Source organism: Aspergillus lentulus (genome assembly GCF_001445615.1).
Source record: "Aspergillus lentulus DNA, contig: Alt12, strain: IFM 54703, whole genome shotgun sequence".
NCBI classification, from domain to species: Eukaryota; Fungi; Ascomycota; class Eurotiomycetes; order Eurotiales; family Aspergillaceae; genus Aspergillus; species Aspergillus lentulus.
In genome coordinates this window covers 2316403-2339679 of record NW_028322115.1, presented here as the reverse complement: position 1 = coordinate 2339679, position 23277 = coordinate 2316403, and the positions used below count along the sequence as shown (strand labels likewise).

The 23277-nt window shown below is 49.8% G+C and overlaps 9 protein-coding genes across 9 annotated transcripts; 4 read left to right on the top strand and 5 right to left on the bottom strand.

Annotated features, from left to right (window-relative positions):
- Positions 1–851: 851 nt before the first annotated feature.
- ALT_6693 (phosphatidylinositol 3-kinase VPS34) lies at positions 852–3624 on the bottom strand (the record flags this gene model as incomplete). The annotated part of the gene is made up of 2 exons (XM_033563181.2): positions 852–3501; positions 3566–3624. 2 exons carry the CDS (start codon positions 3622–3624, stop codon positions 852–854), a joined length of 2709 nt encoding a protein of 902 aa, XP_033419072.2.
- A 535-nt stretch (positions 3625–4159) lies between these two features.
- ALT_6692 (non-structural maintenance of chromosomes element 4 family protein) lies at positions 4160–5636 on the top strand (the record flags this gene model as incomplete). The annotated part of the gene is made up of 3 exons (XM_033563182.1): positions 4160–4472; positions 4546–5391; positions 5452–5636. The coding sequence occupies 3 exons, from the start codon at positions 4160–4162 to the stop codon at positions 5634–5636; spliced, it is 1344 nt and encodes a 447-aa protein (XP_033419073.1).
- A 635-nt stretch (positions 5637–6271) lies between these two features.
- ALT_6691 (uncharacterized protein) lies at positions 6272–7153 on the top strand (the record flags this gene model as incomplete). The annotated part of the gene is made up of 2 exons (XM_033563183.2): positions 6272–6401; positions 6459–7153. The coding sequence occupies 2 exons, from the start codon at positions 6272–6274 to the stop codon at positions 7151–7153; spliced, it is 825 nt and encodes a 274-aa protein (XP_033419074.1).
- Positions 7154–8290: 1137 nt separating this feature from the next.
- Positions 8291–9013, top strand: ALT_6690 (MARVEL domain-containing protein; the record flags this gene model as incomplete). Its single annotated transcript, XM_033563184.1, has 5 exons — positions 8291–8353; positions 8412–8571; positions 8628–8818; positions 8875–8924; positions 8980–9013. The coding sequence occupies 5 exons, from the start codon at positions 8291–8293 to the stop codon at positions 9011–9013; spliced, it is 498 nt and encodes a 165-aa protein (XP_033419075.1).
- A 1222-nt stretch (positions 9014–10235) lies between these two features.
- ALT_6689 (uncharacterized protein YIL067C) lies at positions 10236–11588 on the top strand (the record flags this gene model as incomplete). The annotated part of the gene is made up of 1 exon (XM_033563185.1): positions 10236–11588. One exon carries the CDS (start codon positions 10236–10238, stop codon positions 11586–11588), a length of 1353 nt encoding a protein of 450 aa, XP_033419076.1.
- Positions 11589–11753: 165 nt separating this feature from the next.
- On the bottom strand, positions 11754–13156 carry ALT_6688 (putative serine/threonine-protein phosphatase; the record flags this gene model as incomplete). The annotated part of the gene is made up of 3 exons (XM_033563186.1): positions 11754–11996; positions 12052–12542; positions 12598–13156. 3 exons carry the CDS (start codon positions 13154–13156, stop codon positions 11754–11756), a joined length of 1293 nt encoding a protein of 430 aa, XP_033419077.1.
- Positions 13157–13607: 451 nt separating this feature from the next.
- Positions 13608–15276, bottom strand: ALT_6687 (tRNA threonylcarbamoyladenosine dehydratase; the record flags this gene model as incomplete). The annotated part of the gene is made up of 3 exons (XM_033563187.1): positions 13608–14863; positions 14929–15031; positions 15094–15276. 3 exons carry the CDS (start codon positions 15274–15276, stop codon positions 13608–13610), a joined length of 1542 nt encoding a protein of 513 aa, XP_033419078.1.
- A 1741-nt stretch (positions 15277–17017) lies between these two features.
- On the bottom strand, positions 17018–18616 carry ALT_6686 (homoserine O-acetyltransferase family protein; the record flags this gene model as incomplete). The annotated part of the gene is made up of 1 exon (XM_033563188.1): positions 17018–18616. One exon carries the CDS (start codon positions 18614–18616, stop codon positions 17018–17020), a length of 1599 nt encoding a protein of 532 aa, XP_033419079.1.
- Positions 18617–19049: 433 nt separating this feature from the next.
- Positions 19050–20290, bottom strand: ALT_6685 (glycoside hydrolase family 43 protein; the record flags this gene model as incomplete). The annotated part of the gene is made up of 2 exons (XM_033563189.2): positions 19050–19730; positions 19790–20290. The coding sequence occupies 2 exons, from the start codon at positions 20288–20290 to the stop codon at positions 19050–19052; spliced, it is 1182 nt and encodes a 393-aa protein (XP_033419080.1).
- Positions 20291–23277: the final 2987 nt, after the last annotated feature.

Genomic DNA, 23277 nt, shown 5'->3' with positions numbered 1-23277 from the left:
GAATGAATCTGGCTGCCATCGCAAGCAAATAGACCACTCAACTGTAGATCTGCAAAAGTGATCTGTAGAGATGGTAACGCAATAATGTCTCGAACATTATTGAGACGAGAGGTGACCGAAGTGTGAGAAGAAGGAACGCATTGCTGTCCCCGTTGACATGCTGAGATGATCCGCACCTCTTTGCGCTTTTTTTCGGCTTGACAGAAGTAGTGAAAGCGGTGAAAGAGGCGGTGGTATGTTATCTCAAACACGATAAGAACGATAAGAATGATAGGAAGCGGGACAGTTGCCTTATCTGGCCTGACACTCTTCCAACGAACACCAAGGACACCAAGGATATCTGAACCAATTCAAAAATTTCGTGAATTTACTCGCTCAGTGTCCTGTTGAATACTAGCCATGCGACAATATGACATAAAATGTTCGGAAAGACCGGGCGACGCAGAGACAGAGCGGCGAGCGGTAGACTGTTGAAATGCTTTGTTCACTTGGCACTAATATCTAGTCTGTAGCACCTTCGCATTATAGCATTGGAGGACAGAAACACGAATGGCTTTGAAGAAGTCAATTTAGAGGACGATGATTAAGCTGAGCTTGTGTTTCCGAATCCCGTCGACGAGAACGCTACGGCGCAGAGTACAATATACTGCCATTCTTAGAATTTATTTTCTTAATGATCTATATAGAAGTAGAGGAAGAATCAGTATAGAACAGGACTTCTATACAGGGTATCATTCAGCAAATTCTCATGCCATCCGTCCGTAACTCCTGAGTACACCAATCATGTCACGCCAACATGAGAAAATGGGAACCACAATTTGATTCTAGTCCAAATCAATCTAAACGTACCTCTACGCTCTCCAACCCTGTACAAATTCATGTAGCCGATCGATGACCACACCGAATATGGCATTCACGCTGTCGCCGATGAGTTGCTCGAAATGCCGGATGGCCTCCTCTTCTGTCATCTCGAGGTGGAACCTTTCCTTGACTTTAAATACAGCCTTGTCCGGTTCGACACGAATGTCAGGGATGTTGGCGTCGACCATCAGACTGAACAAATTGAGGATCAGGTTCGCCGATTTGCGCAGGGTTGTGTACGCAGTGAAGCAGTACTGCTTGAACTGGAGGTATTGAGGCGAGGTTGTACCACCCATACCTTCCACCATTTCCTTGCACAGTTTCATCATGGGAGCGAAGGGTTTGGGATCTCGACCCAAAATAAATCCGAAATCTGCGTGGAAAAAGTGACCGTCTGGTGCAAGTAGAAGATTCTCCAAGTGTCTGTCCCCAACGCCGAGAAGGTAGGTGATGACACAATATCCAGCACAGGACTTAACATAGGTATCCATGGTTTCCTTGCGGACACCAAGAGGTTCGTTCTCGTCGGGATTGTTTGCCTGGAGATAAGCAAGGACCGATTTGTACTTGGCAGAGACGGCAGAGAGCGAGGTTGACGGTATGAATTGGACAGCGCCAGCTGTGGCATTCGTCGCGAGGATACGGTAAGGGGTGAGCTTAAGGTCTAGATTCTCCTTCTGCAGTAGACGGTCCATCAAGATGATAATCTGGATGACAAGTTGATCTTGCCGGAGGTCATCACCGACTTTGAACAGAATGGGATACTTGCGTCCCTCAGAAGTCTTGAAGGTAATGTGCAATGGTGACAACGAGGACTTGAACACATTAGATTCTTCCGGAAAGCAACCTGTCACCAACACTTCTGGATCCAATGGAAGAGGTAGTGGAGGATCGATATGGACGAGTTCGTTCTTGGGATCTTTCAAGTACTTTTTCAACTTTTCGATCTTCAGAGGTCGGGTCTCCCGTGCGAAGCGGATATCCTTGGCAATCTTCGTGAGTACAGCGACAAGCTCACCCTGCCGCAGCAGTGTCTTCCTGTGTTCTGGGGAGACCTCTTCGAGCTCGGCCATGAAATAGTATTCTACTCGAGCAAAAAGTCTGCGTTGAGTGGACAGGGTGCCTAGGCTAGTATCGTCACATTCAACCATGAGATACCAATGCAGATAGCTTCCAAGTTTGAAATTGTTGGCAGCGCGGGTGATGAGGAAATTTGCCAACGACGAGTCATGTGCGGCTCCTTCAGTATCGCCCCGAGAAGTTTCCTCATACTTCAGCGCTTGTACCAGCTGCAAAAGGTACAAGAGCAGCTCCTCGTCGTCTGCCTTTCGGAGCCTATCTACAGCATAGGAACGGACAGCCGGATTATCAAAAGTCGGTCCGAGGAGCTCCAGTGCATCATCAACGTCAATCTCCGTCCACTTAGGAAGGATCTCTACCGCTTGCTGAGCTTCACCGGCGTCGCGCCAGTTGACGGATTTGACGAATTTGGTGAGCGCCCTTTTCTCACGGGTAAGGTAATATCGGAAACGCCAGACCAGGTCTTTTTCTTCTGCTGTAAGATCCTGAGTTGGTTCATATGACACAATGACGTTAAGCTCGTCGCGAATCTTGGGGTTGGGTTTCAGGTCACGGTCCATGATGCCGGTCCGATGGCTTCGAATCAACCTTCTATGTTTGTCCTCACAGGGGTTACCCGTCTGACCGACTTCCGGGTCGTAGATTCGAATCACACCATCACCATCGGCGCCTTCAATTCCTGGTCCAAAGCGGACTTCAGGAACAGGTTTTAGGGTCGCATTAGGGTTCGCGGGCGCATTTTGAGAGTACGACGAGACCGGAGGGGGCGGGTACTGATGGTCAGTCCAGACGATCGGATGATCGAAGCGCGGGAACTCGATATACAGGACAAAATTTTCGTCATCTATCTCCTCCTCATCAGAACTTACTCCGTCAGCGCCTGATGTCTCTGGCGCTTTGTTCTTGGCCGCTTTGAGACGGATCGCCCTCTTCCTCGCAGCTTCTTCAGCGTTCAGCTTCAACCTCTCCAGTTGGCGGAAGACCATCTGATCCATCCAGTCGATTCGGGGTATCTCCCCCATCTCATGTTTCTTGATTAACACCTCCACTCTTTCCAGCTCCATTTCCTCCACTGAAGGGCCAAGAGCGTCGGAGGCATTGTTCTTGCGTCGCTTGGGCGGTGGAGTCGACGGGGTAGTTGTCGACGAGAAGCCATCTGCTGCTTTATGCCGATACACTTTACACTTTTGCCGTCCCGTCTTCAGCTTACCATCTTCATCGAACAAGGGTACTGTTGTTCCGCCGAACGGTATGTAGTGGCCGTCAGCACCTTTGCCGCCAAATGGTGAGAGATCCCAGATGGTGATAGCCAGTTGACAGCTCAGAGGAGCATCCTTTATGGATATCGGCATCTGTAGCCATTCATTCCAGGCTCTAACGGACTTGAAAGTCTTGTACGAAGTTTGCATGGGTACACCCAGTTGCTTGGAATCTGACCATAGTTGAACCGTCACAAACAGATCGGACGTTGGGTTCTGGATGGAACCGATGTGTCGCAGGTCCGGTCGCTTGTATAGGACTGAAAGTGGGATCTGCTTCTGCTTTCCTTCCAACGAGCCACTTTGAACCGGTTAGCTTCCTATTTCCCGGGTTCGGCGCAGGCCGCGCATTAATCCAGACGTACATCTTCACATGGATTGGAAAGTCCACCTGCGTGGAGACGGCAAATGTAAATGCCTCCATTACTCCAGAGACCTATAAGTCCCTCATAACCAGGATTTTATCTCCTTCCTGACCGTTCGGTGTAAAAAGGACGTCGGAAAGTCTCCAAGTAAGGTACGTAGGTTAGATACGGTCGACGACGTAGGTACCTTAGCTGTGGAGCTCAACCGGGGAAGATCGTAAGAGCACTTCTGATTGGCTGCTTTTGAATAATGACGGGATGTTCTTTGACACGTGACTGTTATCGGCCAAAGAGATAATAATAGAGGGATCTTATCCGCTTTGAACAGGCACGCGTCGCGCGGGCAGATATCATAATGATTCTGCCACAGCATTTCTACTCGATTCGGGAGCAAGACCGCATAGGTGTTGGCTCACGGTGATAATACAACGCTTATATTGTCATCAAAGATTTTTCTCCAGGCGTAATTGAATTTTTGTCTGATCACTGTGGTTTTCAGCTCTTCAGCCTCGTCGCGCTCACCGCTTTAGGCTCTATCAAATCGCTACCACGTTTCTTTGTGCTCCGTTTGTCATTAAATCCTAGCCCAAGACTATGGCAGGGATTGCGCGTGCTCGTGAGGCTGAAAGTCGATCTTCGTCGCCCGAATCCTCTTCAGATAAGGAGAACCGCCAGAACTCCTCAAGATCTCGCAAGAGGGCCCAGACTCAGACCATGACATCTTCAGGCGCCAACGCGAAACGCCACCGACTGGCTCAGCGAGCATCCAACATCCAGGGAAGCCAATCGCAGGTGTCCCAGTCTCAGCGACCGGGCAAGGATAAGAAGTACTACGATCCAGATCAGGATGAGAATGAAAGAAGGCGCATTCGCAGGGAACTTCGAGAGTTGCATCGAGAATTAAATGGTAATTCTGCTCTTTCTAGACATTCATATAACTACAAGCATGAAGTAAACCGCATGCATTGACTCTGGTGCAGACTGCAGGAACGAGTACATGCAAGCGGGGAATATCGGAATTCGAGAGACCATCGAAAAGGCCAATGAGATCTTCCAAAACGTCAAGCAAACCTCGGATGCGACCATCGACTCTCGTCTCCTTGTCACTGCCGCAGATCTTGGGTATAAGAAAACAGCACAGTTCACCTTGGGAGATGCGTCTGCGGGTATCGATGTCGACGAGTTCGTCTCCAAGTGTATTTCGTTTATGCGCCGCGGCCCAAGTGATCCAGAGGCCGCGATATCTAGCACGCAACGTCGACGGCCCCGGCCTTCCGGCCGCAGTCAAGGAGACCTGGACGAGAGCGATGACGAGACCGGAGACGCAATGAACTGGGATTGGCTGGGGCGGGCAGCTTGCTTGCGCCATAACTCCCGGCCTTCAGTTTCTGGTTTTCTTCTGGGGCCGTTGTCGGTGCAGAAGCGCACCCGTCTAGTGACGCATCGACGAGCGAGGGAACGCATTGACCCATCGCAGGCGGTTCGACCACAGGAGCTCCAGGAGAAGGACCTCGACAGGCAGGAGACGTCGAACCTCACGACCATGTGCGCCAATATAAACAAATTGCTCGCGGAAACGGTAACTCATGGCCAGAATACTGTGGATAGAATACTCTCGCAGATGGAGGAGGAGCCTACGGAGGAGCTTGTCCAGGAAGTCATGGCCAAGTATCATGTTGCTGATGACGGAGGAGTACCTCTTTTTCACTTTTGCATAAACCCAAAATCGTTTGGGCAAAGTGTGGAGAATTTGTTCTATGTCAGCTTCTTGGTACGAGATGGGACTGTCGGAATATCAACCGACAGTCGGCAGTTACCCACTCTACGTAAGTTTCCTGCGGGTCTACTCCTGAGTGGCTTGTGGAGCTAACCTGTTCGACCTCTAGATCCCTCAAAACCGTATGCCCCGAGTGAGGCCCAGAAAAAGGGAGTCCAGAAACATCAGGCTATCTTCAGTCTCGATTTTGAAACGTGGCGCCAGCTCATTGATGTATATGATATCAAGGAGTCTATAATCAAGCATCGCCCCGAAGAGCCGTCACAGTCGACGGGCGGTGGTTGGTACGGTTGAAACGCACCTGTCCTTTTTCGAGTCAGATGTGTGGTTATAGTATAAAAGCGATACCTATGTTGTTTTGGATGTTATATCCATCTTGAAGCTGCAATGAATTGAACTACACATTCAATGTTGTGATATAGACCAGACGATAGCCTGGCTAGACCTCGTGGCATTGCTGCGAGGAGTGGGGCAACCCAGATCTGCACCCTGAAGTGTAACCGAGTCTCATGGCATCAACACAGAGCAAATATAAATTAAGATCGTATGTATGTCAGTGGCTGATACTCCTGAAAAGTCTTGGTTTATTTGAGCTTAATTCTATAGTGTTGGATTTAAGCTATATGATCAATTCTCCGGTGGAAGATGTACCGACGTCATTGCCGCCCCACCAGAAACTGTTAGCTCCAACAGCTCATGTCATGCAACATTTGCTGGAATTCTCGTAGTTCACCAGATACAACTGACGAGCTTCTCAAGAAGCAGCTCGCCGCTATAGATGAAATTGATTTCTTGCTTCGAAGCTGAGCTACTACCTTGATCCTGATTATCCAAGGCACACCTGAGTACGGGGGATAGAAAGCGCATTGAGCTCTGGCCCGAATTGCCATATATTTTTAGCCGCTCAAACAAAAGAAAACGCGCCTATCATGCCTCGACTATTTCCATCCAACCCAGAAGAGGTGATGGTGATCCGGAATGTCACCTCCGACATCATCACCCTGAGTCTGCCATTCGCACGATTTGGCCGTCTCAAGTTTGGCGCGCGGGGAACACTGGGTGAGTCCTGTCAAAGACAGTATCATCAATTTCAACCAGCTGACCAAGCTTGAACAGTCAAACTGCCCTCGGGCTCCCTCGCCGTCTTCTCTCCGGTCAGTCTCACGCCCCAAGTTCGCGAGATGGTCTCCCAGATGGGCCAGGTGAAATACATCGCCGCACTAGATCTCGAGCATCACATCCACCTCACGCCGTGGAAAGAAGCATTCCCCGAGGCCGAGATCATCGCCCCGGAAGGCCTCTGGGAGAAACGGCAGTCGAATCCAGAGTATAAGAATACGCCCTTTTCGCACATCTTCCGGAAAGAGGATCAGCAGAAGGGATCCCGCAAGATCTCGGAGGAATTCGACGCGGAGTTTGAGACCGAGTACGTGTATGGACATCCGTCGCGGGAGCTAGTGTTCCTACATAAGCGATCGCGCACACTCATCGAGGCGGATCTCATGTTCAATCTCCCCGCTCGGGAGCAGTACTTGCGGACGAAGGAGGGCGCGACATCGGGGATCTTTGCGAAGATTATCAACACGGTGATGTCGGCTGAGCCACCGGCGACGTGGCAGAAGCGGTTTGCGTGGTATATTTTATCAAGTGCAGATCGTAAGGCGTTTACGGAGTCAATGAGGAGGATCGATCAGTGGGAGTTTAATCGCTTGATTCCGTGCCACGGGGATATTATTGAGAGCGGTGCTAAAGGGAGTTTCCGTACAGTCATGGAATGGTTCTTGGAGAATAATCGACGAGGTTCTACGTGACAAGATTGGTTTACCGTTCTGGTTTGTTAGTAATTCTTGATCGTGTAATAGTAGGCTTCTAACACTATAATTTACGGCAAATTTCTTGAAAGTCGAGCGAGTCTGGTTAATAAACTAGTTCAATGATGCTGCGCAGTCCTTTGCTGAATTACCTCACTTTTTATTCATGCCGCGGCACAGAGGCAGACCTACGTCTACAGCTTTAGGGCTGAAGGGAGAAGGTCAGACGATCCAGGCCGCTACATTTTGTTTTCTTGATGACGTCAGACAGCAAGGGAGTCTTGGATTTCGTCATCCAAACAATAACAAACGTTCAACCCATGATGGTTCAGATTATACCCCTGAGGTAATAAGGTACTCTAGTTTTACAGGCATTGCTATTACGTCGACTTAGAGCTCGAAATGAATGGAAACAATAGCCCACACCCAAAAATGAAGCTGAGAAGATCTCTGGTATGCATTGAGAAGAATTTCTCGGAATGGGCTAGTAGTGGAGCTGGTGGAGAAGAGCTCTCAGCCTTAGTTGTGGCACTATCAATTCTGGACAATGGTACAACCATACTTAGAATGCAGTCAATTCTTGTAGTTATCCTTGTTGGGATATTTGGAGAATACTCGGTAAAGACTTAGGTTTGAGGACAACGCATGATGCCTGGTGTGGTCACGCCAATCATCACCGAATGAGCGGTCAACCGGCCCCGATCACTACTGTAGTCAGTGTTAAGAGTTGCTCAAAATTCAATGATTGTCTGTGCCCGGAAAAGTTGGGCAGACCGGAGGATTTCCCAGGCAGCCAATCGTTTTGAGAACAAGATGTCGTGCCCATGCGATGATGGCAGATGGCAGAACTAACACCGAAGGACATGGAAAATCCAGGCAAAGAAAATCTTTTACTTGCGATGATCGACACCAGGTGTGACGACTGCGCCGGCGAAGCTTTTAAAATGCAATGCACTGCCTCCCTTTTTGATTTATTTTCTTCCTTCCTCATCTATTAAACCCTCTGTACAAGTCGTCCTCACTCAGTCTACTCTCAAACCGTCGTCTATAATAACAAGGCCTCGAAGTCATTCTTTGTCAAAAAAAAAAGGACCACATCTTCTCAACAAGCATCTAATCAATAATCTCCATATCACAATGCCTGTCATTTCGCGTCTAGTCTCCATCGTCCTGCGTGTCGCAGAGATCGCCTTTGCTGCGGTATGCACCCCAGAGCGATCAAATGGTTGGAGCGCAACTGACTCTATGGTAACTCAAGGTCGTCGCAGGCATCATCGGTTACTATCTGCATCAGTTCTCCGATATTGATGCTTGGCCACAAGCACGGTGGATCTACACTGAAGTCGTCGCCGGCTTATCCATACTACTCGGTCTCATATGGCTGATACCTTTCTCTTCTGGTTTCTTCTCTTGGCCATGTATGCCTGATCTGTTGCGCACGATGATACTTGTCGCTAACAGGAAAAATCTACAGTTGATGTGGTCATTTCTTTCGCATGGTTCGCCGCGTTCGGCATTCTCGTCGATGCCATCCACAAGTTGAACTGTGGCAGTATCTGGCACTGGCATTTTGACACCTACAGCACCAACTCCTGTGGTCGTTGGAAGGCCGCCGAAGCATTCAGCTTCCTCTCCGCCATCGTGTGGCTCGCCTCCGCTCTTGTGGTTCGTATTATTAAGTCTGTAACCCCAAGGGTGTGGATTCTGACAGCATCTGCTAGGGCATCTGGTTCACCTTCCGCGTCAGGAGCGCCAATGCTGATGGCTACTAGTAAGTTGACTGCCTCGACAGATCTAAAACATGACATTCTTAACATGTTCCATAGTGGACGTCGTCGTTTTGGCCGCTCCGCCGTCTAGTCGTTTGTCGGTCTTTCATCACGGCGACACTGTTTGTCCTTGCCTCGGGCATTGACCTGCAGTGGACGGTTAAATCTATCAAACATTCGACAACTTTCCGCAAGCGTTCCTTACAGTGCCAACTTACGACGACTACAATCCTTAAGACCCCTGAACATACTTACTGTACTCCTTATCAAGGCTCACGTAAGGAAATACCCTGGTGGGCAACGAGTTGACGGTCTTTAATTGGTTATCTGCTGATTTGATACCCTCTTGTGTGCTAACGATTCATGCGGCATGTTGATGATATACTGTTTTTGCTCCTTCATTCTGTGTGATATATGCGCTTAATGCAAGCTTGCCATTCATATTAATTGTTCTCATTGCACAGAGAATAATGTATAGAGCCAAGACAGCACGGGTGTCTTAAGGTAGTACCGGTAGTTGCTCCGTAGTATGGGTGAGTATATCTGACTAAGGTGGGTCCACTCCTCACCAAGTCTGCCGTCTTACATGATCTCCACGATACCCATTCTATCATGGACAGAAATCACAGAATCGAAGATGCTATCAGACCAGGAGCCCTCCTCAATCTCAAGCTCTTCAAATTCCTCTTCCTACGAGAAAATCCCTCGCCAAACCCAGGAGTACCCACTAGAAATCCTGCACCATGAAGAAAGTTCCGAGGTCAGCCACTTTATGCCGGTAGCTCGCGGGAGCGCCGATTCGGCACGAGCCGGTCAGGAGTACTGCACGAGGGAGCCGCTCTTGCCAGTCCATGAGCATCAACAACAAAATCGCACATCTTCAGGGCGCTTTTCGTGTTCCGTATCTGCAATCTGGTCGTGGGTACTGGGGCCTTCGTCCCCTCATATATATCGGATCAGACCTTTGCTGCCCCGCTGGCAGACCGCGCTGGGCCGTTTGGTGGATAGATTCTTTCCCAGTACTATCAGCAAGGTCTTGCTTCTTCTGTCTTGCTTGGTTTTCTGGGGAGTAGTTTTCATAGCGTCGCTACGATCTGCAATTGCCAGCTCGGATGTAACGGGTTATGGGCAGCCCGTTAAGCTATCCTGTCACAGTCGACTATGGTAAGCTAAGGCCATTCTCCACACCTCAAAACAAAGCACGCTGATGATATAGGTCAAATGCGACCGACTGTGGTCTAGACGGTGACGCATGTCGTCCGTTTGATGATAGCGCATTTGCGTTTCGCTGCCCTGCGACTTGTTCGGCTGCAATGGTTCTCGAACCATACTTCATCGGCCCGCAGGAAATCAATTACCGGACTCTGGTCATCGGTGGTGAGCTCGGGGATGGAAATGGCAGCGACTACGGTGTGTATCGCGGTGACTCTGCCATTTGTCCTGCTGCACTACATGCGGGACTCATTAGTGATGCCAAAGGCGGCTGTGGGGTCCTCCGTCGGACGGGTGAACAGTCCAATTTTCTATCTGTAGAGAGGAACGGTATCTCAAGCATTGCATTTCCTTCCAGTTTTCCCTTGTCCTTCACTTTTGATGGGAATAGGTCCACAGAAGACGGGGGTCTTGACTGCCAGGACATCCGTTGGTCGCTGTTCGCCTTCTCCGTGGTAGTCTCCGCATTGCTCTCCCTTTTCATCACATCGCCAGCGGCATTCTACGCTTCGATGTTCTTCATCGTCTACTTCCAAGTCGCGCTTTCGTCCGATCCACCTTATTCTCCGAACTACTACGAGCTCATCTCCATTGCCCTAGGCAGATTCCTCCCTTGCGCTTTTGTCGGCTTCGCCTTGTACTATTTCTGCGTCAGGCACACCCTAAAAGATCTAGACGCCCACTGGGACAAGACCATCCTCTGGCTGGGGCCTTGCTGGGTTGGCGCCCTCAACACCGACACCTTCGACAAGATCCCCATATCCCGCCTCACGCCCCACGATATCCAGCAGCAGCCCGGCGCCGTACCAGCCCTAATCATCATCGTCGCCCTCCTATGCGGTATCGTCATTACGCAGGCCATCGCCTTTCGCAACGAAGGCCGTCTGCCCAAGATGCTCGCAATCTACGGCGTCCTGACCGCCGCCGTTCTCGGGCTCCTAGTTGTGCCGCACATGAACCTCCGCATCCACCACTACATCCTCAGCTTGCTCTTTCTCCCCGGGACGACCTTGCAGACGCGGCCAAGTCTGTTGTATTCTGGACTCCTGGTGGGATTGTTCATCAACGGAATTGCCCGCTGGGGGTTCGATAGTATTCTCCAGACGCCTGCCGCGCTGCTCGACGGTGCGCAGCTGGGAAGTGCGCTTCCGCAGATCTCCGCACCTCTGGTTGTATCTGCGCAGGAGATCGTCTTCACTTTCCTGAAGAATCTGACTAACCAGGCGGATGGGATTAGTGTACTTGTCAATGACGTGGAGAGGTTCCATGCTTTCCGGTCAGGGGATGGGTCAGTAGAATCGTTCAATTGGACGAGACGCAGGGCGGAGGAACCTGAATATTTCCGTTTCGGGTATATGAAAATGAATGCGCTAGGTGGAGTTTGGTACGAAGATTTTACGAAGCCGGTTGTCTGGGACGTTGATGGGAGTTGGAATCGCTCGACCCCGACTTAGTGTTTTCATGATGGTCATCAGATCTCAATCGATTTTTACTCGTTCAACTCCCAGGACAATGTAAGATAAATACCAGCTGAAAAATCTATCCGTATTATATCCATGGACCCTGACGAGATTGAACATAGACGCCCGAACACCAGACAATGCATGAAGAATCCGAAACTACTCCTTCCGATAATCGCGACATCTCACCTGGATGATGCTCTGCTTCCCGCCGTCTTCAACAACCATAGCCGTAAGCTTCCCACCCTTGACGCACCCAGAGTCCAGACCCTTGGTGTACGTCTTGAGGGACAAGGAGCTTTTTGAATCATGGCCGTAAATGACGGTCATAAACTGCGCCTTTGGGTCCAACACGGAACCCTTCAGACTAGAGTACAGCAGGGACTGATGTTTATTGAACAGCTGCCATTGTCAGCTTAGCAATCGGCGACGAAGATTAACGGAGCGTAGCGCATACCTTGGTCCACTTCGTTCCGTGGCGCGTCGAACTAGGTACATGCGTATCCAGATCGATGGTCAGCATGTTCATCACGCTCGAGGGATCCTGCTTGTCGAGCTCCACGCCTGGCACCAACCCCCCATGCACGACGACCACCTGTCCCATTTCGGGGATTTGGCCCACGTTCAGAATGACGGGGCAAGCGTCAAGCCACTGCACCTGCTCCTTGGACAACTGGCGCGCAAGCGCGCGCTCCTTCTTCTTCAGCCCGAAGAAAAGGTCTGGGCTGATGCCGCCGTCCGAGTCCGGCGAGAGGGTATTCGATGCCTCCATGTCGTGGCGGAGCAGCAGCACCCGATCTTCATGGTTCCCGCGGACACAGGAGGCGTTGTACTTGCGGGCCAGGTCGACGACCCCGAGGCTGTCGGGGCCCTTGTTGATCATGTCGCCGGCGAAGATGAGGTGGTCGCGCTCCTGGTCAAAGAAGAGTTCGTCAAGAAGGAGTTCCACTGTCCGCATCAATCAGTACATCATCACAAGGAGAACTGAGCCCAGGGAACGCACGCTCATCCTTGCAGCCATGCACATCCCCGATGAAAATCAACCTGCGCGAGCTAGGCTGTCCGTCCTTCCGCGCCTTTACGACAGGCAACAACGAAGCATCCAGATCCCTCAATTGCGTGATATTGTCGAATCTCGGCAGTGCATTCGTACCAAACCAGCCCCCCACATCGTCCTTGATCGACGGGTCCAATGAGTGCAACAGCGCCTCGTGTTCCTCCAACCGTGGCGAGAGCACAAACATCCACCCCGCCAGACAAGACACCAGGAGCACCAGGTATATAATCGCGTATCGGCGAAAGCGCGGCGCCGTCACCATAGACATGAACATCTGCACCCATCGCGGGGAGTCGGACCTGTCGGGGGAAACGGAGAGGGAGGTGTATTTGGCGCTCATTTGCCATTCGTTGCGCACGTAGTCGATGAGCGGACGAGTGTACCTATTCAATCTGTAGGAGTAGCCTGGCGGCGAGGGTGGAAATCCATCATCTGAGTAGTCGTCGGAGATCCCTAGGCTCTCCCTGTCTGCGTGAGCCGCCATGGGCGGAGGATCGCCAGGCATCGGCGATTTGGCGATGGAATCCGCAATGGTTCAGTGGCAGGCTAGGTCGGATATCCGCATGTATGTCCTGAGACTATCCGAAGCTAGAAAAAAAATAACCCATGAACCTGCATGGGAACTTCTGTCGTGGTCGATGTTGAGATGGAAGAAAGCAAGGTTTCACTCGTGACGACTTACTTCATCGGCTGTCTTATTCTTAGCACGCATAAGACGTAGTCCTAGTGGAGCCTGAGGCTCGATCAGCGAATCTAATCAGTGCATGGCTTGAAGACTATTCCTTTTATGGCCTAGCATCAAAGCACATAATCTGTCCCGATTATGTAATCGACCTTTATCTCGATGTTGGTCATAACAATATCAAAGTACTATGGCGATCAGAGACATAAAAGTAGTAAGTAATAGACCGTCAGATTCGTAAGTACAATTTCTATACAAGATAGCTTATGATACATTAACGAAATTTTTCCTGAACTTCCACCTCTCCCATATGCCACTTAACCTTTTCCAAGACCTTCTGGTCATATACTTCTGTCACGTCCTTTCCTCCTCGGAGGACCTCCCGCTCATGGCGAGCTCCCTCCTCCTTGGTCATGCAAACGAGGTTCTTCAAATCAATCGGAATGAACTTCTGTCCTTCCTTTTCCCACTCTGGATCAGGCGAGAAGCCCCGAGCCGGCCGTTGCCAAGGCACCAGTATCAGCCGGTTAGTCAGGCTGCTAATAGCACTCCTGCCCCTCCAGATCTCCTCCACGAGATATCCAACATCGTCTTTGCTGATGGGAATACGAAGCCCAATGAGATCCTGCCCTGCTTCAGCCCGAGCCAATTTTTCATGCAATCCTTGTAGGAATGCGATTATGCTATCGTAGAGTTTTTCCCGGCCTTTTCCGCCGACATTGTAATCATTAGGATAGCCTGAGATGTCACAGATGACATGATTGGCAACCGTGTATCCGAATACAGCAGGCATAGTCCCCAAGACTGGAAGAATGCGAACACGGAAGTCGGGCAGCACGCCGAGCTCACCAACCTGTCCTTTGGCGAACTCCTCCTCGGCAAGTGGTAAAAGACTGGCTTTTCCAGGACCGGGTTTTTCTGTCGAAAACACGACAGGAATGCCCGAGTTGACCCCCAGGAGCTTGAGGCGTCGTCGAGTGCTGCGTGATAGGGGATCATCGGTGCTCAGTGAGATATCGCCAACCATAATGCGTGTGGGATCAGATTTGCACCCTGCTCCCATTGACGATATCACGGGGATAGAATTGGAGTGACAATAGTGCAGCAGCTCAACTTTTGATGTGATATTGTCGATGCAGTCCAGCACGTAGTCTGGCTTCCGTCCCTTGTCGCTGTCATCCCAGGACCACGGAGCAAGTAGATCTGCAGCAGCGGATCTACCAAAGAGTTCATTCCTACAGTCAAACTTGACCCAGGGCACAATCTGTTCCAATCTCTTTTTGATGCAATGCACCTTGGGAGTGCCCACGTCGGCAAGAGTAGCGAGAGCATGTCTATTCAAAGAAGACAATGTTACTTGGTCGAAGTCGATCAGGCGAATCTTCGCGACCCCCGAGCGGGTAAGCGAGGCGACAGCATGAGATCCCACACCACCACACCCAACCACAATGACGAATGATGAACGGAGTTTCGCTAGGCCTTCGTCGGTGAGAAATACACGGTTACGAGCGAGTTGTTCGAGTATGAGATCTGGCCAAAAACCGTGGAGTCAGCACCGTAGTTGCCAGGGGAGAGCCGTTAGAGGCTGAACAAACCGTCATCATAGTCACCCTCTTGCGCTCTTCGCGCAAGAGCCGCGCTGCGTTCGTCCTCTTTATTCAAGTCTGTTGATGAGGCCGCTGTACCGTACTCTGTGAGCTTCAAGTAGAGCAGTAGTCAGCGTAAGCCCTCAGTGAATTGGCTTGACACAGTTGCATTACCTTTTCTGCATGATGTCTTTCGTCAATCGGAGGAATGGAAGCTTTAAGGTGCTGCACAGCTTCTTTCCTTCTCAAAGCTTGGTAGCCAAATATTGCGCCGGCAACGGCAGCTCCAGAGACCACAGCAGTGACTGCAAGCTGAGCCTGCTGCTGGCCAACCTGGCGCTGGAGCCACGAGGACATTTGACGCAAGTATCAAATCCGGCTTGACCGTTTTAGTTTTTCCGGATTGACGTAGAAGTGCGACAATTGCGATAAACTCGCTCCAATAGACACAATTGCTTCACTCGACAGACCGACAGACCGAGTGACCTAGGATGTACACACCAAATCCCTCGAGGAAGAAATTAACATACAATCTTGTCCTAGGCAATTGACGTAGTCGGCTCGTTCCGTGGACTTCTCGAAGCTTTAAGTGGGACCATGATGTAGGATCACGTGCTCTCTTCCAGGCGCGTCCAAAAGCATCGGGCCTCGAGTCTTCCGACAGTCAACAACACAAAGGTGTCCATCTCATCCAACCACATGGGTAAGTTGCGCACCATTTGCCAACTTAATTTGATTGCTGTCTAACAGCGTTTGCACAGATCTGAGAAGAGCAGCTTTCCTATCTCGATGACGATAAAACAATCACAAGAGCGCTCATGACACAACTGAACCGAATGTGTTCCAGACCACGGACTTCATCCTTCGTGGCGCCTGCGCTACGAATGGAAGAAGACGTGGTCTTTAGATGTGAGTGACTGAGTTGAACAGAGATCTAAGAGACTAGCGAAAGTTTGGCGTCTTCTCATCCTTGTGGTATTGACTTCGAGAGCGACTTTGCTTGCGCGATCATACTGCCCACCTGTTCCTTCTGGTGATGATGCCTTCCTCTTATGTTGTGGATTGGGCATTGGATATCTCTTCAGAATACTTTCAAGGCAGGGATCTTTGTTGCCAGGGCTCCTGTGACTCGCACTGTTTCTACAGTTATTCCTCTTTCTCTTTACATTCTTCTTAATCTCTCTACTCTCTTTCTCCCTTTTTTTTTTGACTCTAGGTTTGCCGAGACCCAACGCCAGAGCCGATGATGACAAACCTTGCATAACTCCGAGGTGTCATTTGCCCATCTGTTTCGCGGTAACGAAACGATGCCGAGCGGACCTACCGATGAGGGGCAGAAAATTACTGAGGTAGTTTTCAATCTGATATGGCTGGCAGCGGGATTCTCTTCATTATACATGCTCACTTTTTTCTAGTTATACCTCCCCAGAGATCGTCTTCGATATCTCCTCAACTCGCAATCAGCCAAAATCACTGCCATTCTGGCCCTGCTAACTGTCAACAAGAGAAGTGAATGACCCTATGTTGCGAAACATAGAGCTGCATCCATTAACTTGGTTTCGGACTCGTCCTCGAGATGCCGATGGACACTTAGATACCGCAACAACATTGTCATTGAGTCCGTAATTGGCTAGGAGACAATCACTCTAGAAGACTACTAGACTAATACCTACAGCTTATCAAGTCATTTGATAACCCCTTTTATTCCGTGGTACACATTCTTCTGTCCTTCTTGTTTCTTTTCTTAATACCAGCCCGATGACGAGGATGAACCAAAAGCCAAAGTTGTATGGTATCCGGCACTTCACGTGTACACACACATTTATTTATGCCTGGAAACCAATGAGAACCTGAGAGCTAATCTGAGGGCTGTGCTATTATTTGTTAATGTCTGCCTGTTATCTATGATTTGTGATACCGATAATCGTAGGTTGAATAGCTAGACGCAATAATATTTAAGGGTGTTGTACATGAATAATGAATTGCATGTCGAATAAAATGCTAAAGAAATGTACGCTCAGATGCATCGTGTCATTCATCATGAACTGTGCCACAATCGCACAAACACTGAACAAAATATAGACTTTGCAAATGCCATTTAGCGCAAAAACCTCTCAACGGCACCGCCAATATTCTTTAAGTCAAGCAGGAACGTATCATGCCCGAATAAGGAGATGTCCTCGCCCAGCTCGATGTGTTCAACGTTCTTGTTTCCAGCCGCGCGAAGCGTCTCGGCGATCTCACGTTGCTGCCACGCGGGGAAGAGGATATCGCTGGCAACACCCATGACCAGGACTGGGTGGTTCTTCAACGGCGCGAGTCCGGCGACGAGATCGGCGGGTGGTGCATCTGGTTGCTCGCCTGCGGCGACTGACTCGTCCGCCGAGGAACCGGAATCGGTTGTAGAGGGTTGCTCCTCGTAAGGCTTTTCGGGCAATGTCAAGCTGCACGAGGCATCGTTGTAGCGGAGTGTCTTGCCGCCTTGGGCGATACGAGCCTCAAACCCCTGTCTGCGCTTCCTGGTCTCTGCCTGCTGCGACCGGCTGAGGTCGAACAAGTCCATGGCTTTGGAGACGTAGAGCAGACTATTTGGGTCGTACTCGAGGCAGAATTTCTCGCCAGCATGATCAAGATAAGTCTCAATAAGGAAGTCAGGGCACAAGGCCGGCTGTTTGCTGGGGTCGGCGCGCCTGCGCCCGAACCGCTTCTCCCATTCCGGCCCACTTCTGTACGTGACTGTTGCAATTTCTCTGGCGAGTTTCATTCCCGAATGAGGCGGGATCGAGTCGTAGTAGAAACCGCGGTTCCATTTCGGGTCCATCATCAGCACCTGGCGCTGGGTGTGTCTCATGGCAATACTGTACGGGTGGCTGCGGGCGCATCCACTGATACTCACAATCTTTCCGATGCGCTCGGGGAACAAAACACCGGCCGCAAGACTCTGCATCCCACCCATGCTGGAGCCAACGGAGGCGTACAGTTTTTGGACACCCAAAGAGTCCAATAGACGGAACTGCGCTCGAACCATGTCGTCCAGTGTAAGGATAGGAAACCGCGTGGCGTATCTCTTTCCGTCGGCCGGATCGATTGAAGACGGCCCCGTGCTCCCATAACAACCCCCAATAACATTTGAACAGATAACGAAGTACTTATCCGTGTTCAACGGCTTGCCAGAACCGATAAATTTCTCCCACCATCCCGGTTTCGGGTTGCCTTCGGTACTATGTGCATGGCTCGACGCCGACAGACCAGTATGTAATAGAATAGCGTTGCTCTTGTCCGTGTTCAACTGACCCCATGTTTCGTATGCGATATTAAACTCTGGCAAGACACCACCCCAGTCTAGTAGCAATGGCTCCTCACAGTGGAAGTTCTCATGCTGTCCGGTCGTGTATGAAGGCTCCGGACCCGACTCGATCGATCTGGCTGATAGCAGCGCCGATTTTGCGTCCAGGGCGTCGAGACAAGGAAATGAAAGTGCCGGGTTCGATGAATCTCGCGCTGAAGGATTTTCGGCGGTGGCAGTCTGTATCCTCCGAGCAGGAGCCGAGTGTAATGGGCGCCGATTCAATGCGCTGATTTGAAATCGGTTTCTTGCAGTGATGGAACTGGCCGCGACACTATCGCTCAGTCTCCACAGTCCGACGGCCTGCAGACCACGAGGAGCTGAGCGTGCCACGCCTCGAAGAGAGCTCATTTCCTTTCGAAAAAATCAAAGCAAGACAACTATCGGGCAATAGTTGAATGCTCGAGGCGAAATTGAATCCAAGTGAACGGGTGTGGAGAAGTCATCGTTCTGACCTCCGGAGTCCAGTGTTTATGAGCTCGCGGCTTTCATTTACTTTCCGTATTGCGCAGGCGGAGAGCTGCCTCAGGCCCCCGCCGACCACTGAAGGACTAATGGCGTCATTTTTTGAACATCTGATTGGTTGTCGGCGGTTTGGCAGGTCCGGTGCTCCCGCTTGCAGAGTCTTAAGTCCGGCCGGAAGGTATTTTCTGGTCAGGATGGGATCCAACACTATGCACACATTATGATATACCTCTCTATGCGGGCAAAAAAGCAGAAAAATCACGGTATGGTGAGAGGTATCATCTCCAGTATCTAATTCGTTGCTATGGCCAGCATAGCATCACCTGAGTCCACTAAGTGTGATCAAGTTGTCTGCACCTATATCTATCCCCGTGACATACATGCATCTCTTTGGTGCACAGTTGGCATGGAATATCATAAATGTCCCGTCAGGAGCTACGGTAGCCCCTCCCGGAGACGTCAGGTTAAAGTCTCCCGTTTTGAGTAAGGCACGAGGGGCCCTCTTATACGGCCCCCTCAAAGACGTCGAGTAGGCGTACTTGACATCGTACTTCGGAGAAGTGAAGCAATGAGAAGAGAAGAAAAGGTAGTAATAGCCCTGGTCGGTCCGGATGATGTTGGGCGCCTCGACCAGAGGCCCATCTTCGTCTTCGTTCTTGAGTATCTCGATGGGGTCCCCAACTGCGGTGATACCGTCGTCTTGGAGCTCCTGAAGCATGATGGGGACTTTGACAATGGGTTTCTTGCCATTGTTACAGTCGCCGCCGTGGCCGACGCTATTCCCATCGCTTTTGTACGTGACATACAGTTTTCCGTCTGTGTCTCGAAACGGCGACGGGTCAATGGCACCGCCATGTTCCCGGGGGCAAGCTAGAGGTTCCGACATGGGCTGGTAAGGTCCTAGAGGGTCTTCCTTCTCTGAGACTGCGGCACCTATGCAATGATGGCGCTTCCAGTTCTTCAATTCCCCAGAGTAATACAGCACGAATTTACCGTCATTCTGTAGACAAGCTGTCAGAATACGGTCTTCCTCAAAGGATTGTTAGGGCTGTGGCATACTCGTTGAATAATATCTGGAGCCCAGTGATTGACGCCCATTTCCCAACCTGCCAATGTAGGCATGGCATCGTAACCATCTAACCGCGTCCAATTCTTCAGGTCCTGAGACGTAGCCACCGGAATGTGCGCAACCTCGGAATTGTTTATTGCCGCATTTGTTGCATAGGAATACCACGTGCCATTGACACGGATAACCCCAGGATCGGGAAAATTGTATATGGCGTAGATCGGTCGGTTCGACTCATCATGATAGCTCGGGTGGTCAGAAGGCTCTCGGTGACGCAAGAGGACGATGGGAACAGTTATCACCACGACGATGATCGCTATTATCAGGAATCCAGTTATTCCAAGGATGATGATATTCTTTCGCGTTAATGGCCTGGGGGTGAACAAAGCCGACCAGGGCTTCGATGGTGTCTCATCCTCTGGCTGAAGAGAATAAACAGAAGACGTGAGCTGGCCCTTCTTGGTAGTAAGTGTGGAAAGGAGGCGTCCTGTCATCCTTTCCCAGTGATCAACCAGCCCACGCGCCTTAATCAAACATGTGCTCTAGAGAGCAGTAAAAAGTGTCAACAGGCAACAATATCAACGATGCATGGCTGGAACGAAATTGATTACTCTATCTTATGCTCAGGAAAGTGTGCGAAGAGAAGATCAATTGAGCCATTGAGATTCTATAGCGCCAAAGCCGAACGGCAGACCATGGGCTGTGATAAGGGCTCTGCCCAAAACTCAATTCAGCCGTTGCTACGCCACAGAAATCAGGATGCAAGAAGGCCAACTGGCAGGGACCGACGGGACGATCAAGGTACAAACTTACAGGTACTGACTACTGAGTTCCAGAATTAGACCTGCGGAACAGAAAGTGGCCGATCCACCAATCCAGGCGCTGAAAAGTGCCCAGTCAAACTCATCACAATCGCAATATAAATTGTGGATTATTGTTAGTGGTTAGAACTTTCACGTGTCTTCTCATGATACCTAAGAGGGTTCCTGGACGCCCCAGTCAGTTGGCAGTGTCCCTGCACTATCCACTAGGCTAGGTCGCTCAACCTCTCTTCCCGAAGCGCTAAACCTCTCAGCTGCCAGGACTTCTCAGGCCATGAAGCTACGAGTAATCAAAGTGGATTTACAATATGTCTTAGACCCTCAGATATATAATGTAAATGCTGATATCTAGACGCATTGGCTATTCCAAGTCGAAAGATCTCCCAAATTGCCGGCGGACTTCAAGTTGTCGACGCCGATTCTCGTATCTTAATACCCGACCAGAAACCATTCCCTTTATTCACCATTAATACGGAGATTTTGAGGCCTGCAGTTGAATGAGCCCGCAACATATGTACAGACATGGACTCATAACAATCAACGAGGTACCTACCTACTTAATGTACCTGAGCCTCCTGAGGTACTTACCGAAGCTCGATTTGAGCCAATCACAGGTTGCTCCGCTAGACTTCGCATCTATTGGCAAACGCAGTATAATTGGGCGAAGATCATTAGGTAGTGGGGCTTTAGTCCAGATGAGCAACTCTCGCCAATCAAACTTACATCCCAATCTTAATACTTCGAGATTGATGGCCAATAGTTGTAAATTCCATCCTCTGATCGTTATTTCTTGATGCCCACGAGTCCTTCAAAACCGACATCTAGTATTCCTAGCTGACCCAAAGCCATGACAGCTATGAACCATAGCGACCTCGTAAACAGCAGCCGATCTTGGCGATTCTGAGCCATTTTTATGGCGACGCTCTTGCGGATAGACTATCCATAAACTAGTGTAGTTCCAGCAATAGTCTGATATAATAATCATGACCTTGTGTATGTTCCAGTGTTATATTCATGTCTCCAGCATGCTCCGTGTCTACTAATAAGCTCATTTCAGTTATCAACGTCGTACAGAGGTCTCTATAGTTGGTCTTTCTTCTTTGCGCTTGGACTCACAATTCTCCCGGCAGGATGCTGTCCCTTGGTTAGCACACCCTCTCCTTGCTTTGCTAACCTTCAGACAAGTAAGTCTAATGGTCCACTTTTCTATAATTTTTTGATCTGGGATATGCAGCTATCGTCCTGCAATGCCTGAAAACCTGCTTTATGAAAGACAGATTTCCTGGGCCATTCCCAGGTCGTCATGGTGGCCTTGGATGTTCCGCCAGAAGCCGAAGAACCTCACTATGCTAACTCCGTACCAATACGGCGATCCTTCGGCGTCACCTTCGATAGTTTGCGCTCGTCAACTTCGGGGGTGACTGATGGAATCCTACACCATGGCAGCTTTCATTCTTACAGCTGTCGCCATCTTCTGCTATGCCAGCTTTTCTCTGTTGAACACTTAATGACTTGCTGTAGAGCCACCAGGTAAGATATAGACTGGCCTTTCTGATATTGACTTGCATGCCGTTCCTATCCATCATGTATTGTCACAGTGAAGCGCTGAGGATGAAAGGTAAGTATGCTTTTAAGGCCACGGAACAATGAGACGGATGCAGATGCAACAAGCTTCCATCCCATCTGGGGAAAGATACTCTAGACTTTGGCGGAGTTGTTTGAGGAGGATGTGATCTAGGGGTAAAATAATAATGAAAAATGTCTTACACTCCCTCTCCGCTTAAAAGCCGTCCTATGTTTGCGTTTCACAATTGTGGTTAAGATTTAGCAGTTGTTGCTATCAATCATTATTTGTCTTCCTTACCTACCTTGTACATCTCATAGTCTATTCAATCTAGAAAGAGCAAGAAGTTCACGCCAAATCTAAGATAAGACGGAGTAAGTGGAACCGATTATCTTGGTCGAGAAGAATAATCGCCGAATACGCTCATCGACGTAGGATTTCTTAGAAACCAAAGGCACTGCTCACTCCGCAGTATGATGTGAACAACGTAGGCTACCTTCCAGAGACTAAGATGTAGTATTCGGACTGGATTGTTCCTGCGTCAAGAGGTCAATCCATGGTTGTTAGTGGTAACAGTTACACTGGCCTTTCTATGACAGGATCAAGTCAAACAACATCTGGTCCGGCTACACGTGTCCACCGTCTCAGTGATGAATGCTGGTGCTCAGTGCTCAACAACGGACACAGTAAGAGTTACCAAATAATGAGTTGAGATATCAACTCTTGACTTTCTTCCGCAGAGCGGTACAAATCGTATAATCATCTGCTCGTATGACGTATCAGCATCTGGGCTTCTAAATATGTGTTTGCTGGCCCCGCATTCCAGTCGGAGGAGCTCGCTGCAACTCATCCATGATGGGACAACCCCTGCACGTGAAACAATTGAATGAACAATTGATTCTGGCAAGTTATGATTAGATGCCCCTTTGAAACCTGCCTGAAATCTATACAAGGATCCGTAGTCTACTTGAAACCGGGGATCGTCGCATTTCAACCACTGACTTCAAGACTCTAAGGACATCCTCGTGTTCCTCGAGTACTATGTATTTTGTCCAATCACCTGCAAACAAATTGACTAACTAAACGCATGCTAACA